The following is a 24,986-nucleotide window of genomic DNA, read 5'->3' as shown; positions in this document are numbered from 1 at the left end:
GCTACATAGAGAAACCCTGTCTCGAAAAACCAAAAAAAAAAAAAAAAAAAAAAAAAAAAAAAATAAATAAATAAATAAATAAAAAAAAAATAAAAAAACAAAACAAAAAAAGTTTTACCTTCTGCAAATACTAAGAATTTCTGGCAAGACACTTCCTATTCCCTGAAGGACAGCCTTCTACAAGGATGTTCCAAAATGGACAAAATTTTTAAATGCCCTATAATCCCTTATGGTAATTCTCTTAGGTCAACACATCTCCCAACCATGATCAAAAAAGTTTCTGTTTAAAGCAGATGTTGATTATCACAGATGAATAAAAGAGGATGAAGTGAGGAAAATAAGTGTCTACAGAATATTCAGCCCTGAAGGAATCATATAAAATTCGTCCTCAGGTCTTGAGACTCAGGATTAATTGCGTAAAGGGTATGGAAAATGTATAGAAGACTGATTAGGTGGATTACTATGAGGAAAATTTTTCTCAACACAGAAACGATGCTGTCCATATAACTCATACAGCTTGTGCAGCTCTTGACAACTTGTGAAGTATGAAAGACCAAATTCCAGCATGGAAGGGGGAATAGAATACAAAATCTTACCCTATCAGAAGAGATATTAAAATTTATAGATGCTGGGAGTTTAAAAGTTAGGTTCTCTACAAATGTAGGCTCTGGTATATAAACCAATATCAACTGCTATATTACACATACAAGAAATTTGGGGCAGCACAAATTGGTCTTGAAGTAATGTGTCATAGATCTGAACAATAGTGGGCCATGAATATGATCAAAAACATTGGAAAAACTCAAAATTCTCTAAAAAAATGGAAAGGCAGTAAATAAATGTAAAGTAAATGTAGACTTGCTTAGCTGTACTTTATAAACTACTTTGAGTAAGGCATTTAAATAAATAAAACTTAAGCTTTTTATGTGTGTTTTTCATGGTATCACTATTGCCACAGTGAATTAAATATTTTAATACTCATTTCAGCCGTTATATTATTGACAGTCTCTGTTCTTATAATCTATAATACTTTTTTTCCTTGGTTGCAACTTCTGATCCTACTATTTACAAGTCTTTTCTATTAAAGTGATATTTTAAATTCCAATACATCTATTAAATTGTCTTGTTTAAATATTCTAATTTCCTTATAAATTTATATGATTCCTGAAAAAATATTTCCAACTTTAGCATACAAGAGTAGAAACTGGTACAATGACATCATATGTTAGAATCATATAATCTAATTTCTGAACTTAGATCATATCATCCTTATTCTAAGTGTTTATTTAGTCAGGGTAAAAATGTGTATCTACAATTTTCTTTCTGATGTCAAAAACCACAAAACTTTCTTTGAAGTATTAAATGAAGTGAATATCTTGCACAAAGATTTTGCTGTAACCTCCTCAGAGCACACTTTACATCATTGTTCCTCAGACTGTAGATCAAAGGATTGAGTGTTGGAGGTAACACAGAGTAGAGCACAGCAAAAAGCCTGTCTGTGATCGATGGTACTATTGAGGGTGGCTTCAGATAGACAAAGCAAGCAGTGGCAATGAAAACAGTGAACACAGTGAGGTGGGGGATGCATGTGGCAAATGCTTTGGACTGACCCTTATTAGTAGGAATCTTAAGTACAGTTGAGAAAATGTAAAAGTAAGAGATCACTACACAGGTAAAGCAATACATGCCTAGATATATACCAATTCCAAGACCTGTATAAATGAGCATTAGTCTTTCAGAACAGGAAATTCTTAGCAATGAGGGGATATCACAGAAAAACTGTGGAATTACATTGGAACCACAAAATGGCCCGGAAAATTTGCCAGCTGTATATATGGCTCCAAATAATACTCCAGTTGCCCAAGAAACACCTTCCATCAGCACAAGGGTACTACCATTCATGATGGCATCATAGTGCAGGGGACTGCAAATGGCTTCATAGCGGTCATATGACATGGCAGTCAGGATAAATACTTCCCCTGCTGAGAAAGAACTCAATAAGAATACCTGAACTGCACAACCAGGAATGGATATAAAATTGCTGTGTGTTAGACTATTCCCAACTAAGTTTGGGATGGTAACTGACACAAAGGAGACATCCAGCAGGGACAAGTTCTTCAGGAAGAAGTACATAGGTGTTTGAAGCTGCAGGTCAAGGGTACTAAGAGTGATGATGATCAGGTTACTTGCTAGGGCCGCCATGTACATCAGTAGGAAGAACACTCCACATAAAGTCTGTAGCTCCTGGACGTCAGAGATCCCCATAAAGAAGAATCCGGTTATTGCAGTGACATTGGCCATACTAGACTCCATTCAGACCCTGTCACCATGGAAGAAAAGAATGAATAAGTACTGCAACTGCTGTAAGTAATAGCATTGATGTACAGATAAGCTCAGAGGAAAAGAATTCAAGAAATTACAAATACAGTACAGATACAATTCCAAAAAATTCTTGCTTTATTCCCCCTTGCCATCAAAACATTGTCTATGTTTCTCCCTATGTTCTACTATTAGTGTTTGTGTTTGTGTGTGTGTGTGTGTGTGTGTGTATCTCCATCATCCTTCCCTTCCATACTTTCTTCTTTTTTACTTTCCTCATTTTAATCCTCCTGTTCCTTTCTTTCTTACTTTCTATTCCTGTCTCACTCACCCTCTCTCTTACCTTAGAGTTAGATTGTCCTTACGAATCTATATGTCCTAACTTGGTTCTCTATGATTCAGCTATATAGACTAAGACTTCTGAGTACCATAATCAACATTGGATATAAATTAATCTTATAATTTTAACTCTGTGGTCATAATTAGTTTAGGAAAAAGTTTCCATGGCATTGGGAAGGACTTCTTTACTTTTCAGTATTAGTAGATTATTCTTCTATGAATATTGAGTCTACCAGTAGGCTGTAAAAAAGACTTTTAATGTTTAATTACAGAATCATGATAGTTTTAAATATGTATCAAAAATTACCTTAGCATGATAAATATATGTGTGTCAAAAGATCATATTACTACATATAGTATAAAACTACTATGCATGAATAAAAGAAAAATGCAGAAAATAAAATACATAACAAATAAAAATAGAATATAATGTTTTTAACCCTATAAATATAAACTTGCATTTGTATTAGATGGCTCTGTGTTTGAACATTATAATTTTACTAATTTACTGAATGCTTGCTCAACTCTTTCCTAATAGTTTTCATCAAGAACTATTAATAAAATAGTAACAAAGATTTTGCTACTGCTTTACTTAAAACCACTGCAATGCCCAATGAAGGCTTAGAGTGAGATAGAACCTTTGTATCTCTCCAATAATTTACTTTGCTTTTTATTTTCTTAAGCTCTAAGAGAAATTGGTGCTCAACTCTTCAGAGAAGCACTGTGTCTACATCTAGACAGTAATGTTCTCTCTTAAAGGCTACAGAAATGTTTGATTAACTACAATGTTCCAATTTATTAACACCCATCTTTTACAATATCTAAGAAGAACCACCACATTCCTTTCATTAAGCTTTTCTTTTATAAGGAAAAATTGTTGGGAAATGGCTCACTAGTAAAACTGACCCTGTAAGAAGGAGTAATAGTCAAACTTGAAAGAAATATCAAATCTCCCAAATAAAACATCTGTCATATATACAGACTATAAAGCAAATAAAGATTGTTCATCCAGACATTTCCCATTAGATTAAACACAGATTGCTCTCTCAGCAACTGTAATTATCTGGGCCATGTTGAGATGCTGAATGATCTGACTAAGATAGGAATCAACCTGACCACAGCCTAACCCAGTAGTTAATACACACTTTCCCTGTTTGATCTTGGTGTTCCTGTCACTACTTCAGAAGATAAGGCTATTCGATACAGTTATATTTCCTAAATCCCTGTCCCAACTTCCACTCTTTAGTTTACTGTTTGATTTCTATGGAGATCAGATATTGCTAATGTGCTGTAATTTTTAAAAGCAAAGATCCCTATAGCATTGAAATCCATTCAAAAACTCCAAACCAATCCAATATTCCCTCATTTCTTGAGTATTTTTCTTTATGACTTCTTATTGCTTGAAATTCACTTTCGAACCTTACCTGCTATTCCTAATTCGAATAAAGCACTGTATGTTTAAAATGCACTTATTTGGTTACTCAATCTAAACCATTTAGATAACTATTCTTTATTAAAAAACCAGCAACCAATCTGTCTCTCTTTTCCTCTGTTGTGTTTGTGTGTGTGTTTGTGTGTATGTGTGTGCATGCATTTGTGTGTGTTTGTCCATGTCTGTTCTATGACTTAATGATGGAAACAAATATGGACTATGCAAGGCATTTTTTCATTAGGTGCCGAGACAAAGATGTACAAGTATGTACGAGAATATGCAAATATTTTTCTAAACAACAAAAGGACTACAATCTTCAGTTGGCACAATTTATTGCAACCAATGATTATAATTAGACATTATTCATCTTGCTGCTTAAACTTAAGAAATCTCTATCAATGTGCACAGGATAAGTACACAGGTTAAAATTCCTTAAAGATGGACTTGAGAAAAGCACACCTCTAATTCAATGTAAGATGAATCCAGTTTGGAATACTTACAGAAAAGCTGTCTGTGTAGACAGGAAAAAAATGTGTAGTAGAGGGGTGAGATTCTGGACACTGGCCAGGCTATTGCATTTCTCAGACTGGAGAAATGCAGAAAGAAAGCAAATATTAGATATAAAGGTAAACAAGTCTCTACCAAATTATCTTGCTTTTCATATATTCCCAAATTTCATCCATATCATAAAATCTTAGAAAATTGTTTTAGAGAGCCTATTTTAACATTTTATCAATAAAAATTTGAAACTTGTACTTGACAAAAATTCAGATTCTTTACATCCTAGAAAAGACTTACTCTTTAGAATTTCTAGCAGGTCAGTTTGAGTTGGGAAATATTTTTACATATGCAAGAGCTCAAATTAATATTGAATCACCTCAAAGGAGAATTGTACATGCAGCTCTCTCTGGTTAGTTTTGAAATCACATCTTATTCTGCCTTTAAGACTGTTATAACACTGAAAACTCTGAGTGAAACTGTCTTCATTTCTTATCCAGGAGAACCAAATATTAGCAAGAAGGAAAATATGTTACCTTTTATATACTTTGATGTAGATTCATTTGACACCATATATAATGAGCATTTTCCTAACAAACCTCTCACAGTCTCCTGGTTACTTCCTGGTAGTCTCTAAAGACAAATCTTTCTTGATAAACTTAATTTTAGCCCATGTCTTAAGACAATTAGAGTTGTAATAATTGCTGCTATTAAAAATGAGATTTATCAGGTCCCAGTGAATACACTGGAATAGGTCACAAAGAACATAGTCATACTTTTCTCCAAATTACATTTATATATTTTCCTAACTCGACAGTGCATAGAGTTAAAGGCAATATTAGAGTTGTACAAAGAAGTTACTCATGGAAGGTTGCAAATAATCTCTAGAAAGTTAATTCCAAATAAGTCTGTATCTCATGGATGTCAGAGAATCCCACAAAGATGAATCTGGTTACTGAAGTAACACTGACATACTACATAGTGTAGGAGACATGATCTGGGTAAATATTATGAATGTCCCAAGTACTAGCATTAGTTTATAGAAATACTCATGTAGAGCCCAATACAAATCAATAAAAAAGCACATATCCAAAAGAAGAAAATGTGTCAATTCAATCATCTACCTAATATAAAAATATGATACAGTTTTGCATAAACTGTTATTTCTCTCCACCCCTTTCATAACATTCTACTCTCAATCTTCCTTCTTAATATTTTGTGATTAATTTTTTGTCCCTCTCCTCCCTCACTCACTACCTTCTGAATTTCTTCCCTTCATGTTCTTCATCTTCCTTCTCCCCTCCCCTTTTCAAACTTGGTCTTACTTTCTATCTCTGTATTATGGCCTCAGAAGTTTATTAAGGCTCTGGACAATCTGTGTAATATTTCTACAATTGAGATATAAAATATTAACTCACCACTATTTTAAAATTAAGTCTGATTAGAATAAAAATTATATAATGTAAATAATTCTCATTTTACTTTTAGGATATTATGAAAATGAGTGCAGGGAGAACTTTTCAGTTTTAGTTTGGGCTTGTTTCCATTTATGCATTAATAAGTTATAATTTTATGAATATTCAGTATACTTACCCTAATTTCAGAAAGACTAGAAAGACTTTTGAATGCTTGTACCGAAAAAGCACCTCCAGGTGATCATTACTCATGTACCCATGTATAGAATAATCAATACAGGTACAATTTCCTGCATCAATATGCATAATTTAAATAAAATGAGATGAAGAAGTTAAAGTACAACAAATATAAAATTAAACGTTTGAGTTTCATTTAATCCTGTAGCCTAGACCTAACTTTGTATTAGATGACCATGAGTCTGGAGAACAGAAGACGGTCTTTTCAACTCTTTCTTGGCAGATTTTATCAAGAAATCTATACCCATTATTTAGGTTTCTTTACTTAAAATGACAGGCATCAAAGGAAAAAAAATCAGATCAAAATGGTACCATAGAAAGACATGCAAAATGCGCCAGTTCCACGCACCACTCCAAAGAGTATACAGGTAGACCAGCCAACACCCTCTATCAACACACAGGTAATACCTTTCATGATGGCGTCATATTGCAGGGGAAAAGACACGACAACATACCAGCTATATAATATAGTCGCTAAGACAAATATTTCTCATGATAAAAAGAGTTCATAAAAGGATACAAATGACATTGTGCCCAATTTTCTATACCATATAGAGCCCCTGTTTCCTGTATGAAGCCTCATAAGCCAATTATCCACTATTTTCAGTATTTAGGAAGTCACCAGAAGGCTGGTTAAGTTCTGTATACTTAGACTTCCTCAAACCTTTGCTCAAAATTCCTTCACTTTCTTTCTGCAAATCAATTTCAAAATATTCAGAAACACAGACTGATGTTAAACACAGTTAGGCTCTCACTTCTTGATTATGAATTTTATGTAATAATTACGTAATAATTACAGACTACTGTGAAAAAATACTTAAAGCAGTCAATTAATGAAGGAATTTCTAATATGCCTCATTATTTGTCCATATAGTCCATCACATTCAAAAAGGGATGCCCTTAGTTACATGAGTTGGATGTTCCCAAACTATCTATTCTTAAGAAACAGTGAGAGTTGCATTCTTCCACCCAAGTTACCACTTTCTTTTATTCAGTATGAGATCCTAGACCACAAAATTCAATCCAACAAAAACTTGGATAAGTCTTTCCACATCAGTTAAACCTCCATGGAAATGTACTAAGAGGTTTGTTTCTTATGTGATTTTAATTTTGGAAAGTTTATAAACAACAATCAACATCACAGCTATTCTTAATGTACTTTATTCTTTTTTTTTATCAGGATATAAATGCATCTATTTGCCACCATAAGGAGCTTAATTACCATTTCTTTTTTTTAATATAATTTTTTATTGAAAAAAATTTCCGCCTCCTCCCCGCCTCCCATTTCCCTCCCCGTCTCCCTTTTCCCCTCCTCCTCCCTCTCCTCTCCCCCTCCCCCCTCTCCTCTCCCCTTCCCTCTCCAGTCTGAAGGGCAGTCAGGGTTCCCTGCCCTGTGGAAAGTCCAAAGTCCTCCCCACTCCAACCTGGTCTAGGAAGGTGAACATCCAAACTGGCTAGGCTCCCACAAAGCCAGAACATGAAGTAGGATCAAAACCCAGTGACATTGTCCTTGGCTTCTCAGCAGCCCTCATTGTCCGCCACATTCAGAGAGTCCGGTTTTATCCCATGCTTTTTCAATCTCAGTCCAGCTGGCCTTGGTGAGCTCACAATAGATCAGCCCCACTGTCTCCGTGGGTGGGTGCACCCCTCGTGGTCCTGACTTCTTTGCTCATATTCTTGATCATACATTTTGACTTTGTTTAGGTAAAATCCATGATATTTATATATTTAAACATTTGTTAGTACAGAAACACATGATGCCTTGAGAAAACCTATTCATTAATGAAAGCCAGTTAGCATGAAAAAATTAATTTTGATACACATTCATTGTTTGGTTTTATGATTCATAATAGATGTCAACATTATGTTGAATTTTTGGAAAAATGATTTGAGCTGAAAACATTACTTTTCTATCTCATTACCATTCTCTCAACAGAAAAATGACAATACAGAATTTAAAATTACTGAAAGAATTAAATTGTTTATTTGTTCTAATCGTGTTTTACTCTAAGATATTTTAATTTATACAAAGAAAAATAAAGTGAGATGAATAAGTGACCTAGTGAAAAAGAATTGGTGGGAGAACACTAGATAAGCAACAACTTTATAGAAAATATAAATTTATATAACTATAGATGATAATATATTTATATATCAAAAAGTTTGCTGAGAGATTCTAATTGCATGAATTTAAAACTTTACTGTTATAAAAGGTCAGTGTTTCAAGTGTCTATCCATGCTTATTGACACGAAGAACCATAAAAAATCATGGCAATTCTTAACTTGCCAAGTCCAGGTGATATAAGAACTAAATCTCCTAGCTTATCTCATTAGGCAATGAGCCCATGCCCTCTGGACATAGTCTTCCTCCAGAAAACTTGAAATATTGTGTTGCATGGTTAACGGACCTGCCTTTTTTACTCAGTGTAAGGGATGTGCTTTTGACCAATGAGATGGAACTCTTGTGATCTTTTTTTATTATTACTTCAAGCATATTATATTCCAGGCGAAAATAGAAGTAAAAAGAATTAAAACTGATGTGGGATACCCCTTTGTATGCTGTTATTATTACCATTAATGAATAAAGAAAACTGGCTTGCCCTGATAGGGTAGAACAGAGTTATGAGGAAAGGAAATTGAACGCTGGGAAGAAGGAGGCAGAGTCAGGGAGATGCCGTGGAGCAGCCACCAGAGACAGATATGCTGAAACTTTGCTGGTAGGTCACAACCTCATGGTGATACACACATTAATAGAAATGGATTAAAGTAAGATGTAAAAGTTAGCCAATAAGAAGCCAGAGCTAAGCCAAGCAGTAGTAGCACACGCCTTTAATCCCAGCACTCGGGAGGCAGAGGGAGGCGGATCTCTGTGAGTTTGAGACCAGTCTAGTCTTCAAGAGCTAATTCCAGGACAGGCTCAAAAGCCACAGAGAAACCCTGTCTTCAAAAACAAAACAAAACAAAAAAGCTAGAGCTAACGGGCCATTAATATAGTTTCTGTATGGTTATTTCAGGGGTGAGTAGCTGGAAACCAACAATCATTCTCCTTAACAACATGAAACAGAAAATTAGAAAAAGAATCAGAACTACAGAATAGGAACTAAAGGATTAGAGCTAAGATACTATAGACAATTAGGACAAGAGAGGTAGAGAAGCTGAAGCATAAAGCTCATGACTCTAAAAGCATATGTGTGAGTTCATCTGGTAATTCCTCAGGCTAGAAATTTCTAAGTTCCCGTCACTAAGATGTAGCCTCTGCAATGAACCCTGGGTGTTAGTTTTGTGAGTTGGACTTGCAAGCTACCAAAAGAGGTTGTCATAAACTGCCATATAAAGAAAACTTATAAGCAAAGGTTTAATTTGAGCCTTGGCTCTAGCTACTGACCCAACAATTGGGTATGAGTTTTGGGTCATTCATAAAATGAATTCTTACAGATTTTGTGATATAAATTATCTCTTAGGGTTTGAATATAAAATATTCAAACAGGATCATGGGTTCACCATTTGTTTCCAGATGATCATGTTTTTCTTTTAGGCTTTGGAAACATTAAGAAGAGACTTGCGGTCCCAGTTTTGATTTCTTAATAGAAAAATTGACATGAGATACGTTTTTTTACAATACAAGTTTGTTTCCTGTGCTTAACTCTTTTTTCTTTAACATAATACACGAAAGAAACTACTAAGTCCAGGTATGGAAGCACATTAAATTTTCTTTTATATCACAGCAGTAAAATAGTGAGGGTAATTTCAGTGGCAGTGTATGTGTTTTTTTTTTTTTGTGTGTGTGTGTTCAAAGCAGTTACTCTTTCTAAAAAGAGGCCATATATTCGAGAGGAAGTAGGAAAAGGACATTCAAGAAGACAAAGGTAGGAAAGGATATAGTGGAAATGATATGAATATCATGGTCACACACAGAATTCTAGAAAATTAGAATAAGAAATTTGTCAAAGAAATCTCTACCCATGCCTCTAACATGAAGTATTTTCTGTAGCAGTTTAAAGTTTTGATCTTAAATTGAATCCGTTGACATTTATCAAGCAACCCTGTACTCGTCATCTATACTACTTCTTTTCCTTGGTTGCATCCTCTGGTCCAACTATCTACAAGGTTTTTTTTTTTTGTATTAGAAAGAGTGATGTTTTAAATTTCATTACTTCTATTACATTGCTTTGTTTAAATATCCTAAGTTTCCTTCTAAATTTGTATGATTCCTGAAAAATACTTTCTTTTTTTTTAAAAAAAATATTTATTTATTTATTTGTTATGTATACAATATTCTGTCTGCATGTATGCCCGCAGGCCAGAAGAGGGCACCAGACCTCATTACAGATGGTTGTGAGCCACCATGTGGTTGTCGGGAATTGAACTCAGGACCTTTGGAAGAGCAGGCAATGCTCTTAACCGCTGAGCCATCTCTCCAGCCCCGTGAAAAATATTTTCAAGACTCAATATTCTTGAACCCCAAAGCCTTCACACCTCTTTTTGCATTATTGACACATGAGCCCATTTTTACAAGGGTAACTCCTTTTTTCCATGTCGCCAGTTGTCGAGAAGAATTGCAGTCTCTATCTTTTTATCTCCTTTTGCATCCTATTATTGATGTTTATTGAACCTCCTCTCCATTCAGGTCTCTTGCATGAGTTATGTGAATAGGGAAAATGGCATTAATTTTCATTGTCTTATGCTTAAAATAAATGTTGATTGAGTTTAAACCCAGAGGAAAAGTCCATAGCATGGCGTAAGAAGTGGTAGATAAGACAAAACACAAAGATACAAAGAAAAAGAAGTAGTTGTCATACCTGGACGGTGATCGAGGGGCAAAAATTTGACTAGTGTGAATTCAGGAGGCTTTGTACAGTAATGCAGGAAATGGGTATTATAGACAAGACCACAAAATGTGGGGAACGTTGGCACGTAAAGACAGATGACATTCAGGTTTTTGGACTCACCCATGAACTAATTGATAAAAGGACACAATAAACAGTAAAGAAAATATTATTTGTAAAGTAAAAAAAGTAAAAACTTTTGAGATATGAGCATCAAATGCGAGAGAGAGAGAGAGAGAGAGAGAGAGAGAGAGAGAGAGAGAGAGAGAGAGAGAGAGATAGATTGAGTGAGATCATGTGTGGACCATGTTAGGCCAGAGAGAATGGTTTTGCTTTTTGGTCCACTAAAGTTAACGGTTCTGTAGTTTGATGCAGCTTTTGTCTCCTTTGTTTTGTTGTTGTAATTTAGGTCACAAGTTACTTACATTGAGTTGCAATCAAGTGAATCACATACAGCTAGCTGAGTTAAGCATAGTAAGTCAAGTTTATTTACATTGTGCTTATTATAATAAGGTTTTACTAGTAGAAATTTACATACAGCTTAGTGGATAGAGGTTTTAAGTAACTGCATATTACTCAAAGGAATTGTTATGGGCAATAGTTTTAAAGATCACAGACCCTATTCCAGAAAGATGGGTATATTTGTTTTCTGCTTGAAAGAGAGCGATAGGTGATTAGTCTTAATGTGTGTTTTGTGTGTGTGTGTGTGTGTGTGTGTGTGTGTATGTTTAAGATGGAGTAGGCTATATGGGAATTGAACATTGCTTTAATTCTTACTCTGATTTTTGTAACCTTTGTCAAAGTCATTATTAATCACTGCTACTATAATTGAAAGTGGTTGTATATAATGAAAACCTCATAGGAAAAAATGTTAGTTTTTCTAGTAATAAAAAATAATTAAATATAAAGGAAAGATAACTATTCTGATAAAATATAAAATCTACACAATGGTTTAAAACATGGCAAATAAAATCTTTTGTGTTGGTTGACACTGGTAAATTGACCTAGAAAATACTTCATGGACAAGTGATTCTTGTCTTTTGCAATTATATAATAGGTTTCATTACTTCCTCCTAGACAGTGATGAGAACATTCACCTCCATGTAGGTACAAGTGTGCCTTTCTGCACTATACGCAGGGTGACAAACATACATGGATGACTTTGTGTTATCTTTATCTGTAGAGGAACTTCAGAGCAGATATAGAAAGAAAGAAAGAAAGAAAGAAAGAAAGAAAGAAAGAAAGAAAGGACGGAAGGAAGAAAGATCTAAGGAATTCCAGGAAAGTCAAACTTTGTAAACTAATTTGTTTATTGAAATTACTTACAGGAGCATAGAAGATTCAAGCCAGCTACAGCACCAAAATCTTCAATTCCCAGTATTGGTGACAAGTCACAGTAACTGATTGCCTGCTGCTTGCTGCAATAATTTCATATAGCTTCATAGATCACAGAAATCTATCCCAGGTTACTAGGATACTCAGAGAATCTCTCCTCTCTTTAGCAGATGTTTAACATCTCTATAACACTGAAAAGGGAATCATGTTTTTAAACTCTTTAGACTATATAAGATTATTTAGACATGTTTCTTAGACTCAGAAGCCTTTTACCTCTCACCTATAATGTTTCTATTCAGGAGAAACTACAGAAAAAAAAGCCCACACAATTTCAACCTCTCCATTGTTTTTTTCATAATACCCTCAACCTGAGTGGCTACTATTTCTCTTTTCAGATTTGTATCACATAGTCTTCATCCAGTTTTATCTTTATTTTATGGAATTAATAATGTTGTAAGGATTAGAGGCATTAGACACCAGGCCAATTGGGTTGACTTCTTGCCTATATTTTTTAATTACTAGGAAGACTTTCACAGAAAGCATGGGTGAATTTACTTGGACTGTTCATGAGATTCCACAGTTTAAATGACGTTGTTATTTTAGTGTGTAAATGAGCCTCAGTAAGAGTTAGCAAATAAGATATTTAATATTACAATGAAAAGCTGACCAATTGTTTAAATATTTATAGTTTCCAAGTGAGAAAAATTTAGCATACAAGAGAAGAAACTGGTATCATGACATTATATGTTAATATCATAAAAATCTAATTTCTGTAATTAGATCATATCATACTTATTCTAATTGTTTATTAGGTCAGGATAAAAATGACTAGCCACAGTTTTCTTTTCTGTGTCATCAACTGAACAACTTTCTTGTAGCATGTGAGACACTATACCACCGACAGAGATTTTGAAGTATTAAATGAAGTGAATATCTTGCACAAAGATTTTGCTGTAACCTCCTCAGAGCACACTTGACATCCCTGTTCCTGAGACTGTAGATCAAAGGATTGAGTGTTGGAGGTAACACAGAGTAGAGCACAGCAAAAAGCCTGTCTGTGATCGATGGTACTATTGAGGGTGGCTTCAGATAGACAAAGCAAGCAGTGGCAATGAAAACAGTGAACACAGTGAGGTGGGGGATGCATGTGGCAAATGCTTTGGACTGACCCTTATTAGTAGGAATCTTAAGTACAGTTGAGAAAATGTAAAAGTAAGAGATCACTACACAGGTAAAGCAATACATGCCTAGATATATACCAATTCCAAGACCTGTATAAATGAGCATTAGTCTTTCAGAACAGGAAATCCTTAGCAATGAGGGGACATCACAGAAAAACTGTGGAATTACATTGGAACCACAAAATGGCCCGGAAAATTTGCCAGCTGTATATATGGCTCCAAATAATACTCCAGTTGCCCAAGAAACACCTTCCATCAGCACAAGGGTACTACCATTCATGATGGCATCATAGTGCAGGGGACTGCAAATGGCTTCATAGCGGTCATATGACATGGCAGTCAGGATAAATACTTCCCCTGCTGAGAAAGAACTCAATAAGAATACCTGAACTGCACAACCAGGAATGGATATAAAATTGCTGTGTGTTAGACTATTCCCAACTAAGTTTGGGATGGTAACTGACACAAAGGAGACATCCAGCAGGGACAAGTTCTTCAGGAAGAAGTACATAGGTGTTTGAAGATGCAGGTCAAGGGTACTAAGAGTGATGATGATCAGGTTACTTGTTAGGGCCGCCATGTACATAATTAGGAAGAATACTCCACATAAAGTCTGTAGCTCCTGGACGTCAGAGATCCCCATAAAGATGAATCCACTTATTGCAGTGACATTGGTCATACTAGACTCCATTCAGACCCTGTCACCATGGAAGAAAAATAAATGAATAAGTACTGCCAGTGTTGTAAGTAATAACAATGATGTACAGATATGCTCAGAGGAAATGCATTAAAAATTACAAATACGATGCAGATTCATTTCCAAAGAATTCCTGCTTCATTCCACCTTGCCATCATAACCTTAGCATCTCTTCCATAATTTATTTTGCTTTTGGTTGTCTTAAACTCTAAGAGAAATTGATGCTCAACTCTTCAGAGAAGCACTGTGTCTACATCTAGACAGTAATGTTCTCTCTTAAAGGCTACAGAAATGTTTGATTAACTAAGATGTTCCAATTTTTTTTTTTTTTTTTAGTTTTTCGAGACAGGGTTTCTCTGTTGTTTTGGAGCCTGTCCTGGAACTAGCTCTTGTAGACCAGGCTGGTCTCGAACTCACAGATATCCACCTGCCTCTGCCTCCCAAGTGCTGGGATTAAAGGCTTGCGCCACCACCGCCCGGCTAGATGTTCCAACTTTTTAACACCTATCTTTTACAATATCTAAAATGAACCACAAAGTTCCTTTCATTAAGCTTTTCTGTACAATGGAAAATTGTTGGCAAAAGACACACTGGTAAGACTGACCTTATAAGATGGAGTAATAACCAAACTTGAAACAAAATATCAAATCTTACAAAGAAAACATGTCATAAATACAGCCTGTAAAGCAATTAAAGATTGTTCACCCTGACATTTCCCTTTAGATTAAACACAGATTGCTCTCTAAGCAGAGTCAACTGTAATTATCTGGGCCCTGTTCAGACACTGAATGATAGACTAAGATAGTAATCAACCAGACCACAGCCTAACCCAGAAGTTAATACACGCTTTTCCTATTTGATGTTGGTGTTCCTGTCACTACTTCAGAAGATAAGGCTATTCGATACAGTTATATTTCCTAAATCCCTGTCCCAACTTCCACTCTTTAGTTTACTGTTTGATTTCTATGGAGATCAGATATTGCTAATGTGCTGTAATTTTTAAAAGCAAAGATCCCTATAGCATTGAAATCCATTCAAAAACTCCAAACCAATCCAATATTCCCTCATTTCTTGAGTATTTTTCTTTATGACTTCTTATTGCTTGAAATTCACTTTCGAACCTTACCTGCTATTCCTAATTCGAATAAAGCACTGTATGTTTAAAATGCACTTATTTGGTTACTCAATCTAAACCATTTAGATAACTATTCTTTATTAAAAAACCAGCAACCAATCTGTCTCTCTTTTCCTCTGTTGTGTTTGTGTGTGTGTTTGTGTGTATGTGTGTGCATGCATTTGTGTGTGTTTGTCCATGTCTGTTCTATGACTTAATGATGGAAACAAATATGGACTATGCAAGGCATTTTTTCATTAGGTGCCGAGACAAAGATGTACAAGTATGTACGAGAATATGCAAATATTTTTCTAAACAACAAAAGGACTACAATCTTCAGTTGGCACAATTTATTGCAACCAATGATTATAATTAGACATTATTCATCTTGCTGCTTAAACTTAAGAAATCTCTATCAATGTGCACAGGATAAGTACACAGGTTAAAATTCCTTAAAGATGGACTTGAGAAAAGCACACCTCTAATTCAATGTAAGATGAATCCAGTTTGGAATACTTACAGAAAAGCTGTCTGTGTAGACAGGAAAAAAATGTGTAGTAGAGGGGTGAGATTCTGGACACTGGCCAGGCTATTGCATTTCTCAGACTGGAGAAATGCAGAAAGAAAGCAAATATTAGATATAAAGGTAAACAAGTCTCTACCAAATTATCTTGCTTTTCATATATTCCCAAATTTCATCCATATCATAAAATCTTAGAAAATTGTTTTAGAGAGCCTATTTTAACATTTTATCAATAAAAATTTGAAACTTGTACTTGACAAAAATTCAGATTCTTTACATCCTAGAAAAGACTTACTCTTTAGAATTTCTAGCAGGTCAGTTTGAGTTGGGAAATATTTTTACATATGCAAGAGCTCAAATTAATATTGAATCACCTCAAAGGAGAATTGTACATGCAGCTCTCTCTGGTTAGTTTTGAAATCACATCTTATTCTGCCTTTAAGACTGTTATAACACTGAAAACTCTGAGTGAAACTGTCTTCATTTCTTATCCAGGAGAACCAAATATTAGCAAGAAGGAAAATATGTTACCTTTTATATACTTTGATGTAGATTCATTTGACACCATATATAATGAGCATTTTCCTAACAAACCTCTCACAGTCTCCTGGTTACTTCCTGGTAGTCTCTAAAGACAAATCTTTCTTGATAAACTTAATTTTAGCCCATGTCTTAAGACAATTAGAGTTGTAATAATTGCTGCTATTAAAAATGAGATTTATCAGGTCCCAGTGAATACACTGGAATAGGTCACAAAGAACATAGTCATACTTTTCTCCAAATTACATTTATATATTTTCCTAACTCGACAGTGCATAGAGTTAAAGGCAATATTAGAGTTGTACAAAGAAGTTACTCATGGAAGGTTGCAAATAATCTCTAGAAAGTTAATTCCAAATAAGTCTGTATCTCATGGATGTCAGAGAATCCCACAAAGATGAATCTGGTTACTGAAGTAACACTGACATACTACATAGTGTAGGAGACATGATCTGGGTAAATATTATGAATGTCCCAAGTACTAGCATTAGTTTATAGAAATACTCATGTAGAGCCCAATACAAATCAATAAAAAAGCACATATCCAAAAGAAGAAAATGTGTCAATTCAATCATCTACCTAATATAAAAATATGATACAGTTTTGCATAAACTGTTATTTCTCTCCACCCCTTTCATAACATTCTACTCTCAATCTTCCTTCTTAATATTTTGTGATTAATTTTTTGTCCCTCTCCTCCCTCACTCACTACCTTCTGAATTTCTTCCCTTCATGTTCTTCATCTTCCTTCTCCCCTCCCCTTTTCAAACTTGGTCTTACTTTCTATCTCTGTATTATGGCCTCAGAAGTTTATTAAGGCTCTGGACAAACTATGTAAGTTTTCTACAATTGAGATTATAAAATATTATCTCACCATTATTTTAAAATTAAGTCTGATTAGAATAAAAATCATGTAATATAAATAATTATTATTTTACCTTTAAGGTATTTTGAAAATAAGTTTAGGGAGAAATTTTCAGTTTTAGTTTTGACTTATTTCCATTTATGTATTAATGAGTTATAATTTTATAAATATTGAATATACTTACGCTAATTTCAGAAAGACTAGAAAGAATTTGGAGAGAATGTGGAGTAAGGGGACCATTCTTCCATTGCTGGTGTGAGTGAAAACTCGTACAGCCACTTTGGAAATCAGTATGGCAGTTTTTCAAATAATTGGGAATAATCTATCTCAAGATCTAGCAATTCCACTCTTGGGCATATTCCCAAAAGATGCAGACTGATAAAACAAGGACATTTGCCCAACCATGTTCATAGCAGCATTATTGATAATATCCAGAACCTTGAAACAACCTAAGTGCCTCTCAATGGAATATTGGATAAAGAAAATGTGGCACATTTACACAATGGATTACTGCACAGTGGTTAAAAACAATGACATCTTAAAATCTGCAGGCAAATGGATGGAACTAGAAAAAAATGTCTTTAGTGAGTTAATTCAGACCCTGAAAGAAAAACGTATGAACTGGCTCATAATTGGATTTTAGACATAAAACAGAGGATAACTAACTGATCTATATTCTGCATCCCCACAGAACACTGGAAACAAGGAGAACCCTAAGATAGACATACATGGATACACCCAGGAAGGGGAAGTAGACAAGATCTCCTTAATTGGCAGTGTGGGGCATGGTGGTAAGGAATTGGGGGAGGAGAACATAAGGGATCAGGAAGATTTAGTTGGGTAAAGGACAGAGAGGTAGAGCAAGAAAAAAGTTACCATGAAAATAGTAGCTACTGAGGGTTAGTGAGAAATCAGGCACCAGGGAAACCCCAGCTAAGAAGCTAAGCAGTAGTGGAAAGCATACCTAATCTACTCTTCCCCTGTAATCAGATTTTTTTTAAACTACATTAATTGTCATCATAGAACCTTCATTCAGTAACTGTTGGAAGCAGATGGAAAGATCCACAGCTAAGCACAGGACCGAACTCCTTGAATCCAGTCATGAAGAGAGAGGAGCAATATTATAAGCAAAAGTGCCATTATGGGAAGTGCCTCAGAAACAGCTGACTGGAGCTAGTCGGAGCTCACTGACCCTGACTGATAGCTGGGGAACCAGCATAAAGCCGAACTAGATCCTCTAAATGTGGGTGACAGTTGTGTGGCGGGCATAGACAGTTTATAGGATCGCTAGCAGTGGAACCAGTATTCATCCCTAGAGTATAGTTTGACTCTTTGGAACCCATTCGCTATGGAGGGATAAGTTGTTCAGCCTAGATACAAGGGAGGAGAGTACCTTGGTTCCGCCTCAAGGGGCAGACTTTGTTGACTCCCCATGGGTGTGGAGAAGGTGGGAGGAGTGGAAGAAAGGAAGGAGAGGGAATGGGTATTGCTATGTAAAATAAGATTATTTTAAAAATAAATATAAAGAAGTTTTATCTTCTGCAAGTGGTTAGAACTTCTAGCAAGACAGTTCATATCTCTTGAAGGAAAGCCTTTTACTAAAATGCTTCTAATGGACAAAGAATTAAAATGCCCTAAAATGCTTTATGGTAATTTGTTTAGATAAAAACATATGCCAACCATAATGAAAAATAGTATTTCTTTGGAATAGATGGGTATTAACACAGATGCTTAATACTGGCAGAGGAAGAAAATAAAAGTCTACAGAATTTTTAACCCTAAGGGGAAGATATACACTTCACTCACAAGTCTCAAATCTCAGGGATCATTGCTTAGAGGGTATGGAAAATATATATAAAAAAACAAGATTTATTTGATGACAAAGTGGAAATATTTTCTCAACACAGAAAGGAGGCTATGTATACAAACTTATACAGGTTGTGGCAGCATTTACACAACTTGTCAAATATTAAACAATTATAGCATTAAAAGAGGAATTGAATATAAAATTTTACCCCTTGCAGAAGTAGTACTGGAAATTCATAGATGCTGAGAAGTCAGTAGTTAGTTTTCTCTATGAGTGTAATCTTTGATAGGTTAGCCAATCACTGGTGCTAGATCACATATACAAGAAGTTTTGGGACAGCACAAATTGGTTTTGTAGTGCTTAAAAAAAATAACATAAAGTTGAGTGGATACTATGTGTCATAGATCTGGGAATACGTGGTGTATGACTATGATCAAAAAACTGAAAAATATCAAAATTATTCAAAATCTAATGAAAATGCATAGGTAAAAGTTATAGAACCTTGTAAGTTGTTTTTTCATGAAGTACTTCCAGTTAGGCATTTAAATTAATAAAGCTTGGTCTCTTTTATGTGTGCCATTCATGGTATCACATAAACATAGAAAAATAAATATTTTAGTACTCATTTCAGCTACTGTATTATGAATATTATGTTATTATCATTTATAAAAATAGTTTTGTATTTTATTAATATGAGAAAACTGGAAAGATTCCAAGATGAGAACTCAAAGTAACAAAAGGGTAAATAGGAAGTTTTTGATACATATGGCTACTTTGTACTTAGTACCCGCAAATCCCAGTGCTTTGAACTAAAAACTTTACATTTTTATGTCGTGATCATTCTCTCAACATTAAAAATGACAATTTAAAATTTAAAATTACTGCAAGAATTAAGTTTTTTATTTGTTCTAATTATGTCTTACTCTAAGATGTTTTAATTTATACAAAGAAAAAGGAAGTGAGATGAATAAGTGACCTAGTGAAAAAGAAGATGTGGGAGAACACTAGTTAAGCAATATATTTATAGAAAATATAAATTTATATAACTATCTATGATAAAATTACATTTGTATATGAAGAGGGTTGCTGAGAGATTCTAATTGCAAGAGGCCATGAGATTGTTCAGCATTTACGATTTGTACTGAAGAAGTCACCCCGCCACTTGTGTACATCCTGTTGGGAAGGCCCACTTGGAAAATCCATGGGGTTATTAATGATAAATGACTTGTTGCTCCTGTCCGTAACTTTCTCATGTGCCACTCCTATATCTCCCTAATAAGAACAACTGTAGAGTTCTATCCACAGCCCTTTGGAAGTTATTTTACACTTATTTGACATACATATAGCTATTGATGGTCATAATGATGGCTTTCCATATTTCTGTGTAATTCTGATATATAAAAATATTGTAGGATATGCTTTGCAACTAGATCTATTGTCCAATGAGGACTGTGAGACACTTAGATGCGTTCTTTGTTCATTTTTCTCAGATTAACACAAGAAAATAAGAATTTCTTCTCAGTCTAAGACAAACAGCACACAATTTTCTTGTTTTTACCTCAGAATAATGTCAAACTAGCCTAAAGGATTCTGTAAATGCACAAGTTTAAAACTTTACACTAATACAAAAGTTAAGAGTCTCAGGTGTTTGACCAGTTATTAACACAAAAAGTCTGAAAAATCATGCCAATTCTTAATTTTCCTTGTCCAGCAGATTAAAGAACTATTTCTCATAGCATCTCTCAATGGGCAATTTAACCCCACCCTCTGGTCACACTCTTACTCCAGAGAACATGAAACTCTACATTGTCTTGGGAAAGGGCTCTGCCCCTGTTGCTCTCCCAACGAAATGCGCTTTTGACTAATGAGATGAAACTCTTGTAATTTTTTATTGTTTTAAGCCCCCTGTAAAAAAAAAGTATATTTAGCATAAGTTGTCATAAGCGGTTTTGATACTGGCCATTCTCACAGGTGTATGATGGAATCTCAGAGTTGTTTTGATTTTCATTTCTCTGATGGCTAAGGATGTTGAATATTTCCTTAAGTGTCTTTCAGCCATTTTAGATTTCTCTGTATTGTGCTTATTATTATGAAATTTTCCTATTAGAACTTTATATACTTCTCAGTGAATGGAGCTTTTCGTGAACTGCACATTACTCAAGAGATTTCATACGGGCAGTGGTTTTAAAGATTACAGAGTGTATAGTATCAGGGTGAGTATATTTGTTTCCTGTTTGAATGAGAGGGTTAAGTAATTTGACTTAATGTATGTGTTGCAAGGAGAGGGCTGCTGCCCCATGTTGGGTGCCAATTGTAAGAGGAGGGGACACAGTTGATCTTCCTGGCTGCCTGGCTAGCTTAACCCTGAAATAATCACACAGAAATTGAATTAATTAAATCACTGCTTGGCCTATTAGTTCTAGTTTCTTATTGGCTAATTCTTACATATTAATTTAACCCTCTTCTTACATGTATGTGTGTGTGTGTGTGTGTGTGTGTGTGTGTGTGTACAATAGAGTAGGATATATGGGATGTGGATATTGCTTCACTTCTTATTTTGCTTGTAGTAACTTTTGTCAAAGTGATTATAAATCACTATGAAGAGGTTGTACATCATGAAAGCCTCATGAAAAATATTTTAGTTTTTCTAGTAATGAAAACTAAATAAATATAAAGGAAAGATAATGATTCTGATAAACTTTAGAATCTACAGAGAGGTTTAAGACATGACAAAGAGAAGACTTTGTGTTGGAAGACACTGGTAAATTCAACTTGAGAAATATTTAATAGACAAGAGATTCTTGTTATTTGCAATTGTAGTAGGTTCCATAATTTCTTTCAAGACATGGATGAGAGCGCTCACCTGCAAGTAGTTAGAAGTGATGTGTTTCTGCACTATAGTCAAGCTGAGAAATGTGTGTGGATGATTTTAATGTTTTCATTTGTAGAGATACACCTAATCACACTTGTCAAAGAAAGAAAGACCCAAGTAACTTGACCAAAGTTCAGTTTGGCAAACCAATGTATTTATTGAGATTACTTACTTACAAAAACATGGATTATTCAGAGGCAGCTGCAGCATTCAAGTCCTCAACTCCCAATATTGGTGACAACTCACAGTAGTTGAATGCCTACTGCTTGATAAACAAAGTTCAAATAGGTTCACTGAAAACAAGTCCCCTTCCAGGCCTCTAGGATAAGATAACCAGAGAGTCTTCTTTCCTCAGCAAATAATTAATCCTTCTATTATATGGGAAATGGAATTTGTTTTTTAAACTCACTAGGTCACATAATATTATTTAGAAGCACTATTTTGACTCAGGAGCCTCCCTTCTTTCACCCACAATGTTTTAATGCAGAAGAAACTACAGAAAATCATCCACAGAAATTTCATTCTCTTCAGTGTCTTTCTAATAATGCCCTCAACCTGAGTGGCTACTACTTTTCTTTTAGAATTTATTTCATATGAACTTCCTCCATGTTTGTCTTTGCTAAGCATTTGATCCTTCTTTAAGGATTAAGCCAATTAGACACTAGGGCAATTGGGTTAACTTCTTGCCTATTCTTTCTAGTTTCTAGAAAGTTTATCACAGAAAGCATGTGTGAATTTACCTTGACTGTTCACATGCCTCTACCATTTAAGTTATTTTCTTGTTGTAATTCTTATTTTGTTTGTAAATAAATCATGTAAGAAGTTATCAAATTATAAGTTGTTTAACCTAACAATGAAGATAATGACCAATAATTTTGTACAGTTGTTTCCAAATGAGAGCAGCTTTCGTATACAGGAGCAGAAAATACTACCATAATCTCATATGTTAGTATCATACAATCTAATTTTCTGATCTTAGATCATATTATCCTTATTCTGAGTGTTTATTTACTCTGGGAAAAATGAGTATCAACCCCTTGTCTTTCCAATGTCAAGAATTACAAATTTTGCTTGTAATTTGTGAGGTGCTATATCACTGAGAGATTGAGATGTTAAATGAAATGAACCACCTGGGAAGTGATTTTGTAGCAACCTCCTCATAGCATACTTGACATCACTGTTCCTCAGGCTGTAGACTAAAGGATTAAAGGCTGGGGGTAACACAGTATAGAGCACAGAAAGAAACCTGTCTGTGATTGATGGTACATTTGAGGGTGGCTTCAGATAGACAAAACAAGCAGTAACAATGAAAACAGTGAAAACAGTGAGGTGGGGGATGCATGTTGCAAATGTTTTTGATTGACCTTTAGTAGTAGGAATCTTAAGCACCATAGAGAAAATATAAAAGTAAGAGATAACCACACAGATAAAGCAAGACATACACAGACACATGCCTATTCCAATACTTGTGTAAATTACACCAAGTGTTTCAGAGCAAGAAATCCTTAGTAATGAGGGGATATCACAGAAAAACTGTGGGATCACATTGGAGCCACAAAAAGACATGGAAAAAGTGCCAGCTGTGTATACAGTTCCAAAGAGTACCCCAGTGACCCAGGAAACAGCCACCATCAGCACACAAGTTCCACTACTCATAATGACCTCATAATGCAGGGGGCAGCAGATGGCAACATAGCGGTCATAGGACATGGCAGTGAGAATAAATATCTCACCTGCTGAAAAAGAAGTCATGAAAAGTATCTGAAAGGCACAACCCAGAACCGAAATGGAATTGTTGTGAGTTAGGCTATTGACAAAAAAATTTGGGATTGGGACGGACACAAGGAAGACATCAAACAGGGACAAGTTCTTCAGGAAGAAGTACATGGGTGTTTGAAGTTTCAGATCCAGGGTGATAAGAGTGATAATGAGAAAGTTACTCATCAGGATTTCTAGGTACATTACCAGGAAGAACACTCCAGAGACAGTTTGTAACTCTTGGATGTCTGAAAATCCCGTAAGAATGAATCCTGTTATTCTACTGAAGTTGGGCATTCTAGATTCTTCAAATGACCTGCCTGGTAGGAGAAGTGCACACACATTGACAGAGACCCAAACACTTACACTAATGTACAGGAATGCTCAGTGGAAAAGGAGCCAAGAGAGTACCTAGGTAGCTCTTCATCGTTTTTGCACCCACCTTATATTACCATAAGGTAGTACTTTCATTTGATGCTATGTTGAACTAATTTATCTTGTATGGCAAATTATTGTACCATGTTGTACAACAAATTTGAAAAACAACAACAGAGATATGTGGTGCTTTCCTTAATAGAATGGACTCTTCACTTGATACTGTACTTGTCAAGTAGATAACAAACAGCAGAATAAAACCTTAGTGTCTCATCTTTCATTGTTTTATTTCCTTTGCTTAACCTCTCATAGCCACACTTATCATGCAAAGGGATTTCACCTAAAGTTAATAAAAATTATTCTCCAAAGCTAAAGACAAGAGTACCTATAATATTTTCAAAAGTTTGCTGTCTTCCACAATTTATCGTGCGTTCTGGATCCTTTGAAAGACATCTGATACCTATACTCATTGGCTCCAATCGTTCTTGTACAGAGGTTTTTCAAGCAAATCCTTTAATGGTGAGACTGTACAGAAATGATCATCTCCTAGGTCCTTTCCAGATCACATATCTGATAGAAAAATACCTTGCATTGCAAATGAACATTCACCTTTGAAGCAGAAGCATTCTCTCTGAATCAAATGACGATTGATCCTAAATGAACCTAAGCAAGTTTTTTCTTACTGATAAGATTCTATATATTCAGAATTGAGGCAACAATTAACCAGGTCACAGGGTGCAAAGAAGCTTGAGCATCCATAGCTCTTATTGTTTTTTCCAAATAGTCTTGGAGTTGTTCTCACTACTTTAAATTATATAGTTAACATATATGCTTATATTTATCAAACTCCATT

At 34.9% G+C, this 24,986-nt stretch overlaps 3 protein-coding genes across 3 annotated transcripts; all 3 read right to left on the bottom strand.

Moving 5' to 3' along the window:
* Window positions 1-1,329: 1,329 nt before the first annotated feature.
* Window positions 1,330-2,301, bottom strand: LOC126508940 (olfactory receptor 14A2-like). The gene has a single exon (XM_050154460.1). It carries the CDS (start codon window positions 2,299-2,301, stop codon window positions 1,330-1,332), a length of 972 nt encoding a protein of 323 aa, XP_050010417.1.
* Window positions 2,302-13,256: 10,955 nt separating this feature from the next.
* On the bottom strand, window positions 13,257-14,261 carry LOC126508939 (olfactory receptor 14A2-like). Its single transcript, XM_050154459.1, has one exon. It carries the CDS (start codon window positions 14,259-14,261, stop codon window positions 13,257-13,259), a length of 1,005 nt encoding a protein of 334 aa, XP_050010416.1.
* Window positions 14,262-21,133: 6,872 nt separating this feature from the next.
* On the bottom strand, window positions 21,134-24,312 carry LOC126508992 (olfactory receptor 14A2-like; the record flags this gene model as incomplete). Its single annotated transcript, XM_050154562.1, has 2 exons — window positions 23,162-24,312; window positions 21,134-21,172 (listed from the first exon to the last, which is right to left on the bottom strand). Coding segments are annotated over exons 1-2 (933 nt in total), but the record flags the coding sequence as incomplete, so codon positions are not given.
* Between the last annotated feature and the right edge of the window lie 674 nt (window positions 24,313-24,986).

Source organism: Alexandromys fortis, unplaced genomic scaffold (genome assembly GCF_014885135.2).
Source record: "Alexandromys fortis isolate MF-2015 unplaced genomic scaffold, M_Fortis_MF-2015_v1.1 scaffold_77, whole genome shotgun sequence".
NCBI lineage: Eukaryota > Metazoa > Chordata > Mammalia > Rodentia > Cricetidae > Alexandromys > Alexandromys fortis.
The sequence above is the reverse complement of the archived record's forward strand: the minus strand, read 5'-3'. Positions and strand labels throughout refer to the sequence as shown.

Excerpts from the sequence above, each read along its gene's own strand:
- LOC126508940 (XM_050154460.1), bottom strand. The coding sequence starts at position 2,301 with ATGGCCAATGTCACTGCAATAACCGGATTCTTCTTTATGGGGATCTCT.
- LOC126508939 (XM_050154459.1), bottom strand. The coding sequence starts at position 14,261 with ATGACCAATGTCACTGCAATAAGTGGATTCATCTTTATGGGGATCTCT.